The following is a 17,865-nucleotide window of genomic DNA, read 5'->3' as shown; positions in this document are numbered from 1 at the left end:
GCCAGACTCAGAAGGAAATCATTGACCTTCATCACTTAGGAAGCACTTGACAATTTACAGTGCTTTCCTTTGAAACGAAGACATGAAGCCATCCTGCTAGTACTTTGTTGCCCTCCCCCCAGATGGGTATTAATCACCCTCCAAGGGGCTGGAAAACAGCCTCCACTGTCAGGGTGCTCACAGTGGGGCAGAGCTGCGGCTGCGTGTCAGGGGGGCTGAGAGGCTAGATGGTGTCCTTTGTCAAAGCGTCTTCTGTTTGATAAAGTATCAGACCTGCTCCCACTTAAAGATGTAATAGAGTCAGATGTGGACGCTCTCCACTTCCCTGCTTTCCTCCTTGACTTTTCGCTTGGTCCACTGCCACATGCCCTCGGCAGAGAGAGCACGTTATGACTGCTGGACCCGGTGCTGCCACGGTGCCTACTGTGCTGTGTCTTGTGGCTTTCAGCACAGCGGTGCTGGCAGAATGTCCAGGGTCTTGAGGTCAGTTGGGGAGGACAGCAAGTGAGCCCTTCATGAGCCCATGGAAGTTGGGGTCAAGGAATCACCTACCAGCTGAGGACGTTTTGCAAGCCCAGTGTGTTACAGAGGATCATATGTCTCATGAGTCTGACATCTGGCCATCGCCTGGAAACCACATAAGTCCTCCAAGAGCCCTGGTGATACTGCCTCTCGGTCTGGGCTGAGATTTTCTAAGACGGCCCAGGCTATTCCTGTCCCTCTGCCACGTCTTGACCTGGCACCAGCAGCTGCGCTGGGGGCGGGGGTGGACGGGCACACCAACCCCCATCTGGAAGAAATCATGCATAGTTATTCTGGGTACCTTTTCAGGAAGGATTTGTTGGTTGATTTTATAAGAAAATGGAGTAGAAGGCCTTCGTAGTGCACAGAAGTTTGGGGCTCTCTCTGTCGCCTACATTGCTTTCCTTGGAGGGTACGTTGGAGCACTGTGCACATAGATGACCCATTCCTTATCCTTGGGGTCCCCCAACGAGCTCGTGACATCCATGAGCTCCGTGTGGCTACACAAAAGATCGTTCAAAAATGCAGATCTGGTCCCAGTCATGTCTTTGTCCGAAGCTCTCAGTGCGGGCCGTGACCCCAGCCCTCTCCTCCTCATTGAGGCCAGAGTCGGGCCTTCGTCCCAGCCATCTGGCTGTCTCCCCCACCCCGACATCCAGTCAGTTGACAAGGGGCCCCTGGAACCGGGATGTCTCCCACTCTGGTGCCCTCCCTGCTGCTTCCAGCACTTTCCTGTGCTCTCAGGCCCACCACGTCTGATTGCACCATTGCCTGGGTCTCCTAGCCACACCCTGGGCCCTTTCTCCTCCACTTAGTCCCTCAGACTGCTGTCCTGTCGGCCTCCCCGTCCCCACTGCCCAGCTCCATGGCCCCACACTGGCCTCCTCGCTCAGCCTGGCTTTCTAGGGTCACCCCAGTATGTCTCCCTCTCCCTTTTCCAACTCTGTTTCTTCACTCATCAAACATTTATGGAGCACTTTCTAGGCGGAGCTGTGATAGGTTTCACAAGAGTGAAGAAGTCTCAAAACCTGTCCTCGAGGGGCTCATAACCCAGAATGAGAGGCGATCATTCTCCAAATGATTCGGTACAGGGCTGTGTTCACGTTACAGTGGTGGAACAAATTGGTGGGGGGGGGGGGGCGGGGGGACAGGGAAAGTGGGGTTAAGGAAGGCCTCCCGGAGGAGGAGAAATGTGGACCAGGCCTGGCTGATGGGGGCGAGGGCAGGGGGCAGGGGAGGGTGGGCATCGCCAACCTGCCTCTTCTGCAAACCCTGTATCGCTCTCAGCCACCTGCTGCTCTGCAGACACGCCCGTGGTCTCCCGGCCCGGCCGTTGCGCAAGCCATTCCCCTGTGTCCCCCTTCACGAAGTTGGTTCTGTCCTTGAAGTCTTACCCGTCCTTCAAAGCCAGGCTCAGATTCCATCTCCCCCTTTCCTGACTACCTCTCCCTCCTCTGCTCCCTTCTGCATTTTGTACTTCAGTCTCGACATTACCATTTTGTATTCCTTTCGTTGTTTACTTTTCCTCATCTGCTACTCCTAGAAACTCTTTGAAGGGCTAACTTGACCGTGGAACTGAAATTACTAATGAGCGCTTTTCTAAGCAAAGAGCAAAGAGCAGTGTGAAATGTGCACTAGAGTGTTTATTTTCTTGGCTTTTTTATTGGTGGAGTTGGGTGGCCCATAGCATCGGAAAGAATACAGTGTCTGCCATTTATCATGGGAAACCTTCAGCATCCGAAGAATATATTCAGAGGCACCTTTTCTTCTCTCTGTCCATGTAGGGTTCGATGACCTTCAGGTGTGTGCTGACCCAGGCGTCCCTGAGAATGGCTTCAGGACGCCCAGCGGAGGGGTTTTCTTTGAAAGCTCCGTCACCCGATTTCACTGCCAAGATGGATTCAAGCTGAAGGGCTCTACAAAGAGACTGTGTATGAAACATCTGAATGGAACCCTAGGCTGGATCCCAAGTGATAAACCCGTCTGTGTGCAGGAAGGTAAAGCGCTCTCCTCCACCCCCTACCCCCATCCCATGGAAGCCACTCACGTGGTCAAGCTTGTGGCTGCAGGGGTATGAGCCTGTGTGCCAGATGGGGCGGTACCCTGGGCTGCTTTCTGTTTCAGGGCTGATCTTGCAGGCTGATGGAGGAGCACGCGTGTTCAGTAAGGGCTGGGGCAGGGGATAAATGCATCTCAGCATCAGGAGTAATCGTCTTCCTTTTCTTTCTCAATTACAACCCAATTTATCACCATTTTTGTCAATGCAAGAGGGCAACTCAGATAACATGAGGGCCATTTATTATTGGGCTGCCAACTCAGCATTCATTTCCATGTTACTCAATAAAAAGTGCAGTAAATATATTGGGCCAAAACTGTATATAAGGATACAGAAGATGCATGTTACTCAGAGAATTAAATCAATTACTACTTATCAGTTCTGCGTTAGACATGATTCATTTAAGGAAAGAAAGAACTGTGGCAAACAATGATAGATTGACAAGGTAGACATTTATTTCTAGCAAGTATCCCTAAATTTATTGGTCGTGACAAGATATTCATTTACTCCTAGCAATTATCCCTAAGTCTATTGGTTGCAACAACTTTATATATGTGTGTATATATATATATATATATATTTTTTTGCTTGTTTGTTTTCATTCTATAGAGATACTTTTAGAGTTTAAAAGAATGCATTGAGTTTAACTAATTGGAATGCCAGTTGTTGATTATATATCTCTGATGTTCAGCAAGGTTGAAGTAAGAATAGGCATGAGTTAAGAATTCTAGCCCCAAATTTCCGTGAGGCACAGAACTGATATCTCATCAAGTTCATTAGAAGAGAGTTTTACTTTCTCTTAACACCATTATTGATTTTATTGGGGGATGGAGCCTTTATAATAATGCTATGTAAACTCTTATTCTGATTTAGTGTGTATCTTCTTTATGAAACTTTTAAAGTAATTTAATTTGGCAAGCATTGATCAAACATCTATTATACGCCTCCTTTTGGAAATTATCAAGGATGGATAAGGTGGTGTCTTACCCTTAAAGTACTTGCTACCTTTGCTTTTATTTTCAAGGTATTTTTTAAAAAGCCAAAATTATATAAAGAATTAAGGTTTTTAAAAGTAAATTTATTTTTCCTCTTACATGCAGTCCATGCAAGCTATAATTTCTGTAAGATTCTATTAATTAAAAGTTTATTTACTATATAAGATAGATAGACAACAAGGACCTACCGTATAGCACAGGGAACCATATTCAACATCTTGTAATAACCTATAATGGAAAAGAATCTGAAAAAGAATATATATAACAATCACTTTGCTGTACACTGGAAACTAACACAACACTGTAAATCAGCTCTACTTCAATTTAAAAAAAAAGGTTATTTAATTTGTATGTACAGACTTTCCTGCTAAAACCCATGGCCTAGGATACCCAGTGCTTAAAACCCAGACAAGCTCAAAAACATCAGAGAACAAAGAAAACAACAGGCTTCCTGAATATTGCCCAGAGATGAAGGCCCTCTGTTACTTGGTCATCCTGGAAAAAAAAAAAGTTTATCCCTTTTTAGATGAGCTTCTTTCCAACCTTGTACATAACAATGTAATACATAGTAATTCCAAGAAAGGGAGTGAAAAATCACCTTGGAGTAGAGGCTTCTATTATATAGGTCTGCGTGCATAATTCTGAACACTTAGCCCCAAATGTGCTGGGAGGGACTGTGTACCTGGGGATGGCAGTGGAGTGTCAGTTCTTTTATTAGGCAACTTAAAATAAGACCAGGTGCTTCCAAAGAACGTACCGAGATTCCTCATTTCCAGTCACGATGTTGTGCTCTCATCGTCATTTTACAGAGTTTGGAAGAACAGCTATTGCCTTTCTAAGTACGACGGTATAATTAATTATTTTTAATATAAATGGTGATCTTTGTTGGTCTTTGAAAGATCTGTATAAGGAGATTACTTTCGTTGCCCTCACGGTGGAGAAAATCATCACTGTTAGCAGCCTAAGCCTTCTGTATGTGGCTTGAAGGGGCAAGGGGCACACGGAAGTCTACTCCATGGATGTCGTAAAGCAGGGAAGAAGCGAAACTATTTTTCCCTGGAGTTGTGAATGGCCTTTACTCCCTGGTTAGGACTTATGCTGGGCTAATAGTAAGGTCTGCTCAATTCATTTGTTTCTGTTGTTAGGTAATTCTTTTTTTAAAAAATTTATTTATTTATTCATTTATTTAATTTGTGGCTGCATTGGGTCTTCGCTGCTCCACACGGGTTTTCTCTAGTTGCTGAGAGCAGGGACTACTCTTTGTTGCGGTGCACGGGCTTCTCACTGTGGTGGCTTCTCTTGTTGCAGAGCACGGGCTCTAGGTGCACGGGCTTCAGCAGTTGTGGCACACAGGCTCAGCAGTTGTGGCATGCGGGCTCTAGAGCGCAGGCTCAGTAGTTGTGGTGCACGGGCTTAGTTGCTCCGCGGCATGTGGGATCTTCCCGGACCAGGGCTTGAACCCATGTCCCCTGCATTAGCAGGTGGATTCTTAACCACTGTGCCACCGGGGAAGCCCTGTTAGGTAATTCTTAGAGGGCTAATGGATTTTTCTGCATGCTGGTGATAGTGATAACAATAAATTATCACATTTTTTTAGGTCATTAGAGTTTAAAAATACATTCAGATTCACTATCTCATTTAACAAGTACAACTGCCTTACAAGACAAGTCTTATTGTCCTCATTTCCTGATTAGGAAACTGAGGCTCAGAGAAGTTACTCGCTTTGTCAAAGTCACACAACTGATGGGTAAGCAGCAGATCTGTAACTCATTCTAAGCCAGCATTTTTCCTCTACAAGATTAAGTCTGACTTTCCTCTTGGTGTCACAAAAGCCCTACTGTAATCAGTTATGCAACAACACATTGTTATAACAAATAGCATCATCAACGTTCAGAGTCTAAGGGACTCTAGAAATTAGATAATCCAAGCCCTCGTTCTAATTTAGTTTTTGTTTGATCGATAGGGAAACTGAGTCTCAGAGAAGTTAAGAGTCTTCCCGGACTTAAATGGTGATTTAGGGACACATCTGTTCTAGCCCAGGTCTTGTCACTGTTGCCTCGACTTCTTCCAGTCTTCCCTTGTCAGCCAGTTCTGCCTGAGATACAGATTTTTAAAAATAAGTTCATATGCATTAAAATGCTTTATAACAGTAAAGTGCTCTACAGAAGCAAGGTGGTATTAAAGCAAATATTTTCTTGTGCATTCGCACAGATTCCCTCTCTTTTATTCTCCACTTCACCCTGCCACACATACCAGCCATCTCCCTTCTCTCCTTTTACTCCAATCTAAATGGTTTATTCCAGGCAAACTCACTTACAGAAGTTTGGACTTACAAAACTGATAATATAGGCAAGGAATTATTTTCCTGGCACCCAAAGCCTCCAGCCTAAGAAACATCTGTGCTTGTCAAAGCTGCTTCTGTAAGACTAGAGAGCCTGCACATCCCTGAGCAGGGGTGAGGATACTTTATGGTCCAGGGAGCAGGGGAGGTGACCAGTATGCTGGAGAGGGTACCATGGAGTTGGCAAAGGACTGAAAATATGGCCTGGGGGCACAGGACTGCTGACATACTAAGTACAGTGACTAAAGGCCAGGGGGACAGCCACCATCGGGGCCTCTTCCTTTCCAAAATCACTCAACTAGTCTACTGGGGGGCACTTTCCCTGCTAATACATCCCTTTCCCACATTTCATAAGAAAAAGTATAGGTAAAGTCAGATTGACTTTGCATAAATTCATTTGAGGGGAGATCTTCCAGATGGCAGAAGAGTAAGATGTGGAGATCACCTTCCTCCCCCCAAATACATCAGAAATACATCTACATGTGGAACAACTCCTACAGAACACCTACTGAACACTGGCAGAAGACCACAGACTTCCCAAAAGGCAAGAAACTCCCCTCCTCACGTACCTGGGTAGGGCAAAAGAGAAAAGAATAAACAGAGACAAAAGGATAGGGACGGGACCTGCACCACTGGGAGGGAGCTGTGGAGGAAAGGTTTCCACACACTAGAAGCCCCTTCGCGGGCGGAGACTGCGGGTAGCGGAGGGGGGAGCTTCGGGGGAGCTTCGGAGCCACGGAGGAGAGCGCAGCCACAGGGGTGCGGAGGGCAAAGCGGAGAGATTCCCGCACAGAGGATCGGTGCCGACCAGCACTCACCAGCCCGAGAGGCTTGTCTGCTCACCCGCCGGGGCGGGCGGGGCTGGGAGCTGAGGCTCGGGCTTCGGAGGTCAGATCCCAGGGGGAGGACTGGGGTTGGCTGCGTGAACACAGCCTGAAGGGTGCTAGTGCGCCACGGCTAGCCGGGAGGGAGTCCAGGAAAAAGTCTGGACCTGCCTAAGAGGCAAGAGACCATTGTTCTGGGGGGCGCGAGGAGAGGGGATTCAGAACACCACCAAAACGAACTCCAGAGACAGGCACGAACCACGGCTATCAGTGTGGACACCAGAGACGGGCAGGAGACGCTAAGGCTGCTGCTGCCGCCACCAAGAAGCCTGTGTGCGAGCACAGGTCACTATCCACACCTCCCCTCCCTGGAGCCTGTGCAGCCCGCCTCTGCCAGGGTCCCGGGATCCAGGGACAACTTCCCCGGGAGAACACACGGCGCTCCTCAGGCTGATGCGACGTCACGCCGGCCTCTGCCGCGGCAGACTCGCCCCGCATCCATACCCCTCCCTCCCCCCTGGCCTGAGTGAGCCAGAGCCCCCGAAGCAGTGGCTCCTTTAACCCCGTCCTGTCTGAGCGAAGAACAGACACCCTCAGGCGACCTACACGCAGAGGCGGGGCCCAATCCAAAGCTGAGCCCCTGGGAGCTGTGCGAACACAGAAGAGAAAGGGAAATCTCTCCCAGCAGCCTCAGGAGCAGCGGATTAAATCTCCACAATCAACTTGATGTACCCTGTTCTGTGGAATACTCAGATTCCACAATAGAATCTGTGACAATAGAATATGTCTATTCATTGAATAGACAACGAATCATCCCAAAATAGAGGTGATGGACTTTTGGAACAACGATATATATATATTTTTTTTTCCTTTTTCTCTTTGTGAGTGTGTACGTGTATGCTTCTTGGTATGATTTTGTCTGTATAACTTTGCTTTTACCATTTGTCCTAGGGTTCTGTCTGTTCGTTGTTTTCTTTTTTTTTTAGTATAGTTCTTAGTGCTTGTTATCCTTGGTGAATTTCTTTTTTGGTTTGGTTGCACTCTTCTCTCTTTCTTTTTTATTTTTCTATTACTTTTTAACTTTTAATAATTATTTTTTATTTTAATTTAATTTCATTTTTCTTCCTTCCTTCCTTCCTTTCTTTCTCTCTCTCTCTTTCTCTTTTCCCTTTTCTCTGAGCCATGTGGCTGACAGAGTCTTGGGGCTCGGACCAAGTGTCAGACCTGTGCCTCTGAGGTGGGGGAACTGAGTTCAGGACATTGGTCCACAAGAGAACTCCCAGCTCCACATAATATCAAATGGCAAAAGCTCTCCCAGAGATCTCCATCTCAATGCTAAGACCCAGCTCCATTCAATGACCAGCAAGCTACAGTGCTGGACACCCCCTGCCAAACAACTAGCAAGACAGGAACACAGCCCCACCTATTAGCAGAGAGGCTGCCTAAAATCATAATAAGTCCACAGACACCCCAAAACACACCAGTGGATGTGGACCTTCCCACCAGAAAGACAAGATCCAGCCTCATCCAACAGAACACAGGCACTAGTCCCCCCCACCAGGAAGCCTACACAACCCACTCAACCAACCTTAGCCACTGAGGCCAGACACCAAAAACAACAGGAACTACGAACCTGCAGTCTGTGAAAAGGAGACCCCAAACACAGTAAGTTAAGCAAAATGAGAAGACAGAGAAACACACAGCAGATGAAGGAGCAAGGTAAAAACCCACCAGACCTAACAAATGAAGAGGAAATAGGCAGTCTACCTGAAAAGGAATTCAGAGTAATGATAGTAAAGATGATCCAAAATCTTGGAAATAGAATAGAGAATATACAAGAAACGTTTAACAAGGAACTAGAAGAACTAAAGAGCCAACAAACAATGATGAACAACACAATAAATGAAGTTAAAAGTTCTCTGGAAGGAATCAGTAGCAGAATAACTGAGGCAGAAGAATGGATAAGTGACCTGGAAGATAAAATAGTGGAGATAATTACTGCAGAGCAGAATAAAGGAAAAAGAATGAAAAGAACTGGGGACAGTCTCAGAGACCTCTGGGACAACATTAAACACAACAACATTTGAATTATAGGGGTCCCAGAAGAAGAAATACAGAAAGGGTCTGAGAAAATATTTGAAGAGATTATAGTTGAAAGCTTCCCTAATATGGGAAAGTAAATAGTTAATCAAGCCCAGGAAGCGCAGAGAGTCCCATACGGGAAAAATCCAAGGGGAAACACACCAAGACACATATTAATCAAACTATCAAAAAATAAATACAAAGAAAAAATATTAAAAGCAGCAAGGGAAAAACAACAGAGCCCCCGTTCCCATACAAGGGAATCCCCATAAGGTTAACAGCTGATCTTTCAGCAGAAACTCTGCAAGCCAGAAGGGAGTGGCAGGACATCTTTAGAGTGATGAAAGGGAAAAACCTACAACCAAGATTACTCTACCCAACAAGGATCTCATTCAGATTTGACAGAGAAATTAAAACCTTTACAGACAAGCAAAAGCTAAGAGAACTCAGTACCACCAAACCAGCTTTACAACAAATGCTAAAGGAACTTCTCTAGGCAGGAAACACAGAGAAGGAAAAGACCTACAGTAACAAACCCAAAACAATTAAGAAAATGTACAGGAACATACATATGGATAATTGCCTTAAATGTAAATGGAATGCTCCAACCAAAAGACTTAAACTTGGCTGAATGGTTACAAAAACAAGACCCATATATATGTTGTCTACAAGAGACCCACTTTATAGACCCAGGGACACATAGAGACTGAAAGTGAGGGGATGGAAAAAGATATTCCATGCAAATGGAAACCAAAAGAAAGCTGGAGTAGCAATTCTCATATCAGACAAAATAGACTTTAAAACAAAGACTATTACAAGAGACAAAGAAGGACACTACATAATGGTCAAGGGATCAATCCAAGAAGAAGATATAACAATTGTAAATATTTAGGCACCCAACATAGGAACACTTCAATACATAAGGCAAATGCTAACGGCCATAAAAGGGGAAATCTGCACTAACACAATCGTAGTAGGGGAATTAACACCCCATTTTCACCAATGGACAGATCATCAAAAATGAAAATAAATAAGGAAACACAAGCTTTAAATGATACATTAAACAAGATGGACTTAATTGATATTTACAGGATATTCCATCCCAAAACAAGAGAATACACTTTCTTCTCAAGTGCTCATGGAACATTCTCCAGGATAGATCATATCTTGGGTCACAAATCAAGCCTTGGTAAATTTAAGAAAATTGAAATCGTATCAAGTATCTTTTCCAGCCACAACGCTATGAGACTAGATATCAGTTACAGGGAAAAATCTGTAAAAAATACAAACACATGGAGGCTAAACAATACACTACTTAATAACCAAGAGATCACTGAAGAAATCAAAAAATACCTAGAGACCAATGACAACGAAAACATGATCCAAAACCTATGGGTTGCAGCAAAAGCAGTTCTAAGAGGGAAGTTTATAGCAATCCAAGCCTACCTTAAGAAACAAGAAACATCTCAAATAAACAACCTAACCTTACACCTAAAGCAATTAGAGAAAGAAGAACAAAAAAACCCCAAAGTTAGCAGAAGGAAAGAAATCATAAAGATCATATCAGAAATAAATGAAAAAGAAATGAAGGCAACAATAGCAAAGATCAATAAAAGTAAAAGTTGGTTCTTTGAAAAGATAAACAAAATTGATAAACCATTAGCCAGACTCATCCACAAGAAAAGGGAGAAGACTCAAATCAATAGAATTAGAAATGAAAAAGGAGAAGTAAAAACTGACACTGCAGAAATACAAAGGATCATGAGAGATTACTACAAGCAACTATATGCCAATAAAATGGACAACCTGGAAGAAGTGGACAAATTCTCAGAGAAGCACAACCTTCTGAGACTGAACCAGGAAGAACTAGAAAATATAAACAGACCAATCACAAGCACAGAAATTGAGACTGTGATGAAAAATCTTCCAACAAACAAAAGCCCAGGACCAGGTGGCTTCATAGGCTAATTCTATCAACCATTTAGAGAAGAGCTAACAGCTATCTTTCTCAAACTCTTCCAAAATGTAGCAGAGGGAATAACATTCTCAAACTCATTCTATGTGGCCACCATCACCCTGATACCAAAACCGACAAAGATGTCACAAAGAAAGAAAACTACAGGCCAATATCACTGATGAACATACATGCAAAACTCCTCAACAAGGTACTAGCAAACAGAATCCAACAGCACATTAAAAGGATCATACACCATGATCAAGTGTTTTATCCCAGGAATGTAAGGATTCTTCAATATATGCAAATCAATAAATGTGAAGCACCATATTAACAAATTGAAGGATAAAAACCATATGATCATCTCAGTAGATGCAGAAAAAGCTTTCAACAAAATTCAACACTAATTTATGATAGAAACCCTCAAGAAAGTAGGCATAGAGGGAACTTACCTCAACATAATAAAGGCCATATATGACAAACCCACAGCCAATATCGTTCTTAATGGTGAGAAACTGAAACCAAAGATCGGGAACAAGACAAGGTTGCCCACTCTCACCACTGTTATTCAACATAGTTTTGGAAGTTTTAGCCACAGCAATCAGAGAAGAAAAGAAATAAAAGGAATATAAATTAGAAAAGAAGTAAAGCTGTCACTATTTGCAGATGACATGATAGTATATATAGCGAATCCTAAAGACACTACCAGAAAACTACTAGAGCTAATCAATGAATTTGGTAAAGGAGCAGGATACAAAATTAATGCACAGAAATCTCTTGCATTCCTATACACTAGTGATGAAAACTCTGAAAGAGAAATTAAGGAAACACTTCCATTTACCACTGCAACAAAAAGAATAAAATACCTAGGAATAAACCTACCTAAGGAGACAAAAGACCTGTATGCAGAAAATTATAAGACACTGATGAAAGAAATTAAAGATGATACAAACAGATGGAGAGATATACCATGTTCTTGGATTGAAAGAATCAACATTGTGAAAATGACTATACTACCAAAAGCAATCTACAGATTCACTGCAACCCCTATCAAACTACCAGTGGCATTTCTCACAGAACTAGAACAAAAACTTTCACGATTTGTATGGAAACACAAAAGACCCCGAATAGCCAAAGCAATCTTGAGAAAGAAAAACGGAGCTGGAGGTATCAGGCTCCCAGACTTCAGACTATACTACAAAACTACAGTAATCAAGACAGTATGGTACTGGCACAAAAACAGAAATATAGATCAATGGAACAGGATAGAAAGCCCAGAGATAAACCCACACACATATGGTCACCTTAGTTTTGCTAAAGGAGGCAAGAATATACAGTGGAGAAAAGAGAGCCTCTTTAATAAATGCTGCTGGGAAAAATGGACAGCTACGTGTAAAACAATGAAATTAAACACTCCCTAACACCACACACAAAAATGAACTCAAAATGGAATAAAGACCTAACTGTAATGCCAGGCACTATAAAACTCTTAGCGAAAACATAGGCAGAACATTCTATGACATAAGTCACAGCAAGATCCTTTTTGACCCATCTCCTAGAGAAAGGGAAACAAAAACAAAAATAAACAAATGGGACCTAAAGAAACGTAAAAGCTTTTTCACAGCAAAGGAAACCATAAACAAGATGAAAAGACAACCCTCAGAATGGGAGAAAATATTTGCAAATGAAGAAACTGAAAAAGAATTAATCCCCACAATTTACAAACAACTCATGCAGCTCAATATCAGAAAAACAAGCAACCCAATCCAAAAATGGGCAGAAGACCTAAACAGACATTTCTCCAAAGAAGATATACAGATTGCCAACAAACACATAAAAGATGCTCAACATCACTAATCATTAGAGAAATGCAAATCAAAACTACAATGCGATATCATCTCACACCGGTCAGAATGGCCATCATTAAAAAAATCTACAAACAGGGCTTCCCTGGTGGCGCAGTGGTTGAGAGTCCGCCTGCCAATGCACGGGACACAGGTTCGTGCCCCGGTCTGGGAAGATCCCACATGCCATGGAGCGGCTGGGCCCATGAGCCATGGCTGCTGAGCCTGCACATCCGGAGCCTGTGCTGTGCAACGGGAGAGGCCACAGCAGTGAGAGGCCCGTGGTACCAAAAAAAAAAAAAAAAAAAAAAGAAAAATCTACAAACAATAAATGCTGGAGAGGGTGTGGAGAAAAGGGAACCCTCTTGCACTGTTGGTGGGAATGTAAATTGATACAGCCACTATGGAGAACAGTATGGAGTTTCCTTAAAAAACTAAAAATAGAACTTCCATAAGACCCAGCAATCCCACTACTGGGCATATACCGTGAGAAAACCATAATTCTAAGAGTCATGTACCCCAATGTTCATTGCAGCTCTGTTTACAATAGCCAGGACATGGAAGCAACCTAAGTGTCCATCGACAGATGAATGGATAAAGAATATATGACACATATATACAATGGAATATTAGCCATAAAAAGAAAGGAAATTGAGTTATTTGTAGTGAGGTGGATGGACCTAGAGTCTGTCATACAGAGTGAAGTAAGTCAGAAAGAGAAAAACAAGTGCCGTATGCTAACACATATATATGGAATTAAAAAAAAAAAAGTGGTTATGAAGAACCTAGGGGCAGGGCAGGAATAAAGACGCAGACGTAGAGAATGGTCTTGAGGACACAGGGGAGGGAAAGGTAAGCTGGGACGAAGTGAGAGAGTGGAATGGACTTATATATACTATCACATGTAAAATAGATAGCTAGTGGGAAGCAGCCGCATAGCACAGGGAGATCAGCTCAGTGCTTTGTGACCACCTAGAGGGGTGGGATAGGGAGGGTGGGAGGGAGACGCAAGAGGGAGGAGATATGGGGATATATGTATATGTATAGCTGATTCACTTTGTTATAAAGCAGAAACTAACACACCATTGTAAAGCAATTATACTCCAATAAAGGTGTTAAAAAATATTCACTTGACACTTAAGCAATACATGTCAAATCAGGACATAGAAAGATGCTATCCATACCCTGATAGCCTTAAAAGGGGCGGGGTCAGTATTGCGGCGATTCAGACTGTGATTTGCACACCATGAAGAAGTAGTTTATTTTAAAAATAAATATTCCAAAGAAACTAAAATAAAATGATTTCAAATCCACTTATAGGGCTTCCCTGGTGGCGCAGTGGTTGAGAGTCCACCTGCCGATGCAAGGGACACGGGTTCGTGCCTGGTCCGAGAAGGTCCCACATGCCGCGGAGCGGCTGGGACCGTGAGCCATGGCCGCTGAGCCTGCGCGTCTGGAGCCTGTGCTCCGCAACGGGAGAGGCCACAACAGTGAGAGGCCCGCGTACCGAAAAAAAAAAAAAAAATCCACTTATATTATGAACAAGTATCATATGGGGGACAGAGAAGAATCTGAATATGCCTCGCCAAAATCTATTTATTATCAATATTAATGGAAATATTTCATTACTTGTCCATCCCATGGTCCAGCTGGGATACAGAATACATCTCAGCTCTTATGGCATTGGTTATACTAGCTAGACACAAGTTTTCGGTTTTGTTTTAAAAAAAAAGAGAACTAACTAAATAATTGTGCCTAGTTCCTGGGTAGGGTGAGAGCCTTACTTAGACTGCGAGACGATGTTCTGTAGCACCCAAATCCCCCCTTTCTTTGGATTCTCATTTCTGGGAGAGTGTCTGGGACACCGTTTAAAGCCAGACACCTCTAGCCAGAGCTTCAGCTTCTGCATGGATTCAGGATGCCCATGTAGCATCCTTGGATGTAGACCATGTACCACTTGTACAGAAACACACCTGTTTCTTGTCTCCTTTGAGTTTCCACCTCCCGATCACGCACCAGGAAGGCAGAGGCTACACCAGCGCCGCTGCAGAAGTACATTTTTATGCAAAGGGTCTTCATATCGGAGGAGTTCTTCTCAGACCCTCCTCTATGAGGTGGAGGGGACCTTTTTTCTTTTCTCCTCACCTTCTCTCTTGAGCAGCTCTGCAAATAGTGGTCACGTTGGTAAAGTTCAGATAGATCTGTACTAAGCAAATATAAAGGATTTGGGTGAAGTTAGAGTCCCACGGGTCTCGCAGGCAGACAGCTTGTTCAAGTGCGAGTCTTCCAGAGCACGTTCCAGACCAGCTTGAACCCCCCATGACTCTTCTGAGCAACCCCAGGACCACGCCGCTGAGCGCTGGTGGGTCTGCTGAGCGCCGCTTGTTTGAGAACCAACTCGCTGAGCACACGGCTTTCTCAGGAAGTCCTCCCTCTGTGCTTGGAGCCGAGCAAGAGACAGAAGGACTGTTTCAAGCACACATTGGTGTAGCCCCAAAGGGCCGCCCCTGTAAGGATAGCCCCCCTTGGGATGGCTTTCCTCGCCTTGAGGAGGACCAGTGTAGCCCCTGGCAGGATGGTCTGGTTGGACCTGCAGTTCCAGGGGCCGAGTTGAGACCCATGAGCTTTGCCTGGCAACCCACAGAGCACCCTCACCCAGCCTCTTGGTGCTTCTCAGCGGGAAGGTCCCTCCGCCTAGGAGGGCGATGTGGGTACCAATGACACGCTAGCCACGGTGCACGTGACGACCGGCTCCCCACACTAGATGTTACCATGTATATTACCTGCCAGTCTAAGCAGGCGGTTCTCATGCATGAGGTGGGCAAGGGAGGCCCCAGCGCACTGACAGCTGTTTCCTGTGGTGCTTCCTGGCCTGTCTTCTTTCATCACTTGGCTGTAGGCCTGGTGGAGACCATCTGCCTGATGCCCCCTTTAGACAGGCGGTCTGGTTAAGACTTTTGCATCCCTCAGGTAGACCTTTGCCAGCAAATACTTACAATGAGCTCCTCCAGGAGTTGCTAATTTTTTTTTCTGGCCTCCCCTTTACTCCTTTTCCTGACATTTGAGTTCCAAGTGCAGTTGGCTCCAGCCATTTTTCGTCACTCACACACAAGGAAAGCACGTGGGCATTCTTTCCTTCCGTCCTTCTGATTAGCTTGGTACACATTTTATCATTGCTTTGCCCACAATTAGCGATGTTGTCAGAGCAATCGGGAATGAGTTTTCCATAGGACGTTGTGAATTGAGTTGCCTGTCCCGGGTCCTGCACTCTGGGGATGTTGACAGAGATGGATTCAGAGAGGCAGCAGTTGAAGGTGAAAGATCCCTAGACAGCAATCCAGAACCTGCCCCGCCGCCATCATTATCGGCAAAGTCTACCTTGGGGTTGGGCACCCGGCCCGTCCAACACCCCCGTATACCTGTTCCTGGTCTTCACGTTGCCTCTGTTTTACCTTCTCAGCAAGACTGCAGTGTTTTAGGAGGTGTCTGTTATTTAATTAATTTATTTGTTTATTCACTTATTTAATGGCCGCACTGCACCGCATGGGGGATCTTAGTTCTCTGACTAGGGATCGAACCTATGTTCCCTGAAGTGGAAGCGTGGAGTCCTAACCACTGGACCGCCAGGGAATTCTCTAGGAGGCATCTGTTATATGTATTGGGTACCTATGCTTTATATGCATTATCTTCTTTACTATGGCAACCCTGTGGAGTAGGTTCTACTACCTTACAGACAGGAAACGTGGAGGCTCGGAGAGGCTGCATTTTCCACGGTCTCATAGGTAGCCCTGCATCCCAGTGGCAGAGCTAGTACCCAGATCCAGGTCTGTGCTTTCCAGTGTGTTCACCTCACCTGACCAAAGCTGATTTTTCCCAGGGGAAGGGAGGGGGAGCAGGTGACACATAATCACAGTGGGCCCACACCCACACCTCATGGGGGTGGCATCTTGCTTAAACCGGTAAGAACCTATTCACGCGGGGCACCGGTTTCCCAAAGTGTGTGCCAAGGACTCCCTGCATATTCACACCTCCTGCATTAGCATGTTAGGAGTGAGGCCAAGGATCCTGCATTTTTTTTTTTAAACTCTCAACAGATTCTTATGCAAAAAAGTTTGAGGCCTCCTCATGTGGGGATGTGGTCTGATATTGTTTGACAATGGGGAAGAGAACATGATTTTCTGTAGTGTAAAAGAGAGGTTCTGGGAGATCATTAATTCTTAGAATCAGAGAATGTCACTGCTGTCTTTTTTTTTTTTTTTTTTTCAATACGCGGGCCTGTCATTGTTGTGGCCTCTCCTGTTGCGGAGTACAGGCTCCGGACGCGCAGGCTCAGCGGCCATGGCTCATGGGCCCAGCCGCTCTGCGGCATGTGGGACCTTCCCGGACCGGGGCACGAACCCATGTCCCCTGCATCGACAGGCGGACTCTCAACCACTGCACCACCAGGGAAGCCCACTGCTGTCATTTTATAAACAAAGAAACTAAAGCCAGGAATGCCCTGGAGGTCCCGTGGTTATGCCGCGGGCCCCAGTTCAATCCCTGGTCGGGGAGCTAAGACCCCACATGACTTGTGGCCAAAAACCAAAACATAAAAACAGAAGCAATATTGTAACAAATTCAATAAAGACTTTATAAAAAATGGTCCACATTAAAAAAAAGAAGAAGAAAAGAAACTAAAGCCTGTAGAGTTTAAGTGACTTACACACGTTACATGGCAAATAAACCAGGATTAGGACCCACACCCTGACTCCTAGTTCAGTGCTCTTTCTACCATCCTGCTGGTGTGCAACTCAGGCTGCGTGTCAGAATCACCCAGGGAACTTTTAGAAATAACAGTGCCTGGAACTTTCTCCGAGAGATTCTATTTTGGTTGATCTGGGCGATGGGAGCTCAGACTTCAGCCACAAGCAGACAATGAGGACACTTGAGACAAAAAAGTGCAGGTGGCAGCAGTAACTGGAATTACCCTGGGAACTTTTAGAAACTGAGCACAGGAGAGCTGTCCCTGTCCCTGTCCCAATCTGCTCTGTCTCCATGCTGAACCCCTCTCTGCCCCAGTTCCTTGCAGAGTGCAACAAGGAAAAAAAATGAATTCACTCAGTAAGCGTTATTTTTAAGTACTTACTAAAATATTTTGACTCCCATAGACCTGACCAGGATTGCTATAAAAGATGCGTAATTTGAAGTTAAGGAGGTTCTTTGAGTTTCCTGGGGAAAAGGTACAGTGTAAGTTTAAGTAGTAGTATT

The 17,865-nt window shown here is 44.7% G+C and overlaps 1 protein-coding gene across 1 annotated transcript in view; it reads left to right on the top strand.

Annotated features, from left to right (window-relative positions):
• Nucleotides 1-17,865, top strand: part of SUSD4 (sushi domain containing 4) — a 122,776-nt gene that overhangs the window by 62,925 nt on the left and 41,986 nt on the right. Inside the window, exon 3 of the mRNA XM_082860773.1 lies at nucleotides 2,307-2,519. Coding sequence (XP_082716899.1) covers nucleotides 2,307-2,519 — 213 coding nt within the window. The remainder of the gene's footprint in view (nucleotides 1-2,306; nucleotides 2,520-17,865) is intronic.

This window comes from Leucopleurus acutus (assembly GCF_964270905.1).
Source record: "Leucopleurus acutus genome assembly, chromosome: 2".
Classification (NCBI taxonomy): Eukaryota; Metazoa; Chordata; class Mammalia; order Artiodactyla; family Delphinidae; genus Leucopleurus; species Leucopleurus acutus.
Note: the sequence above shows the minus strand (reverse complement) of the source record. Positions and strands in the feature narration are given on the sequence as shown.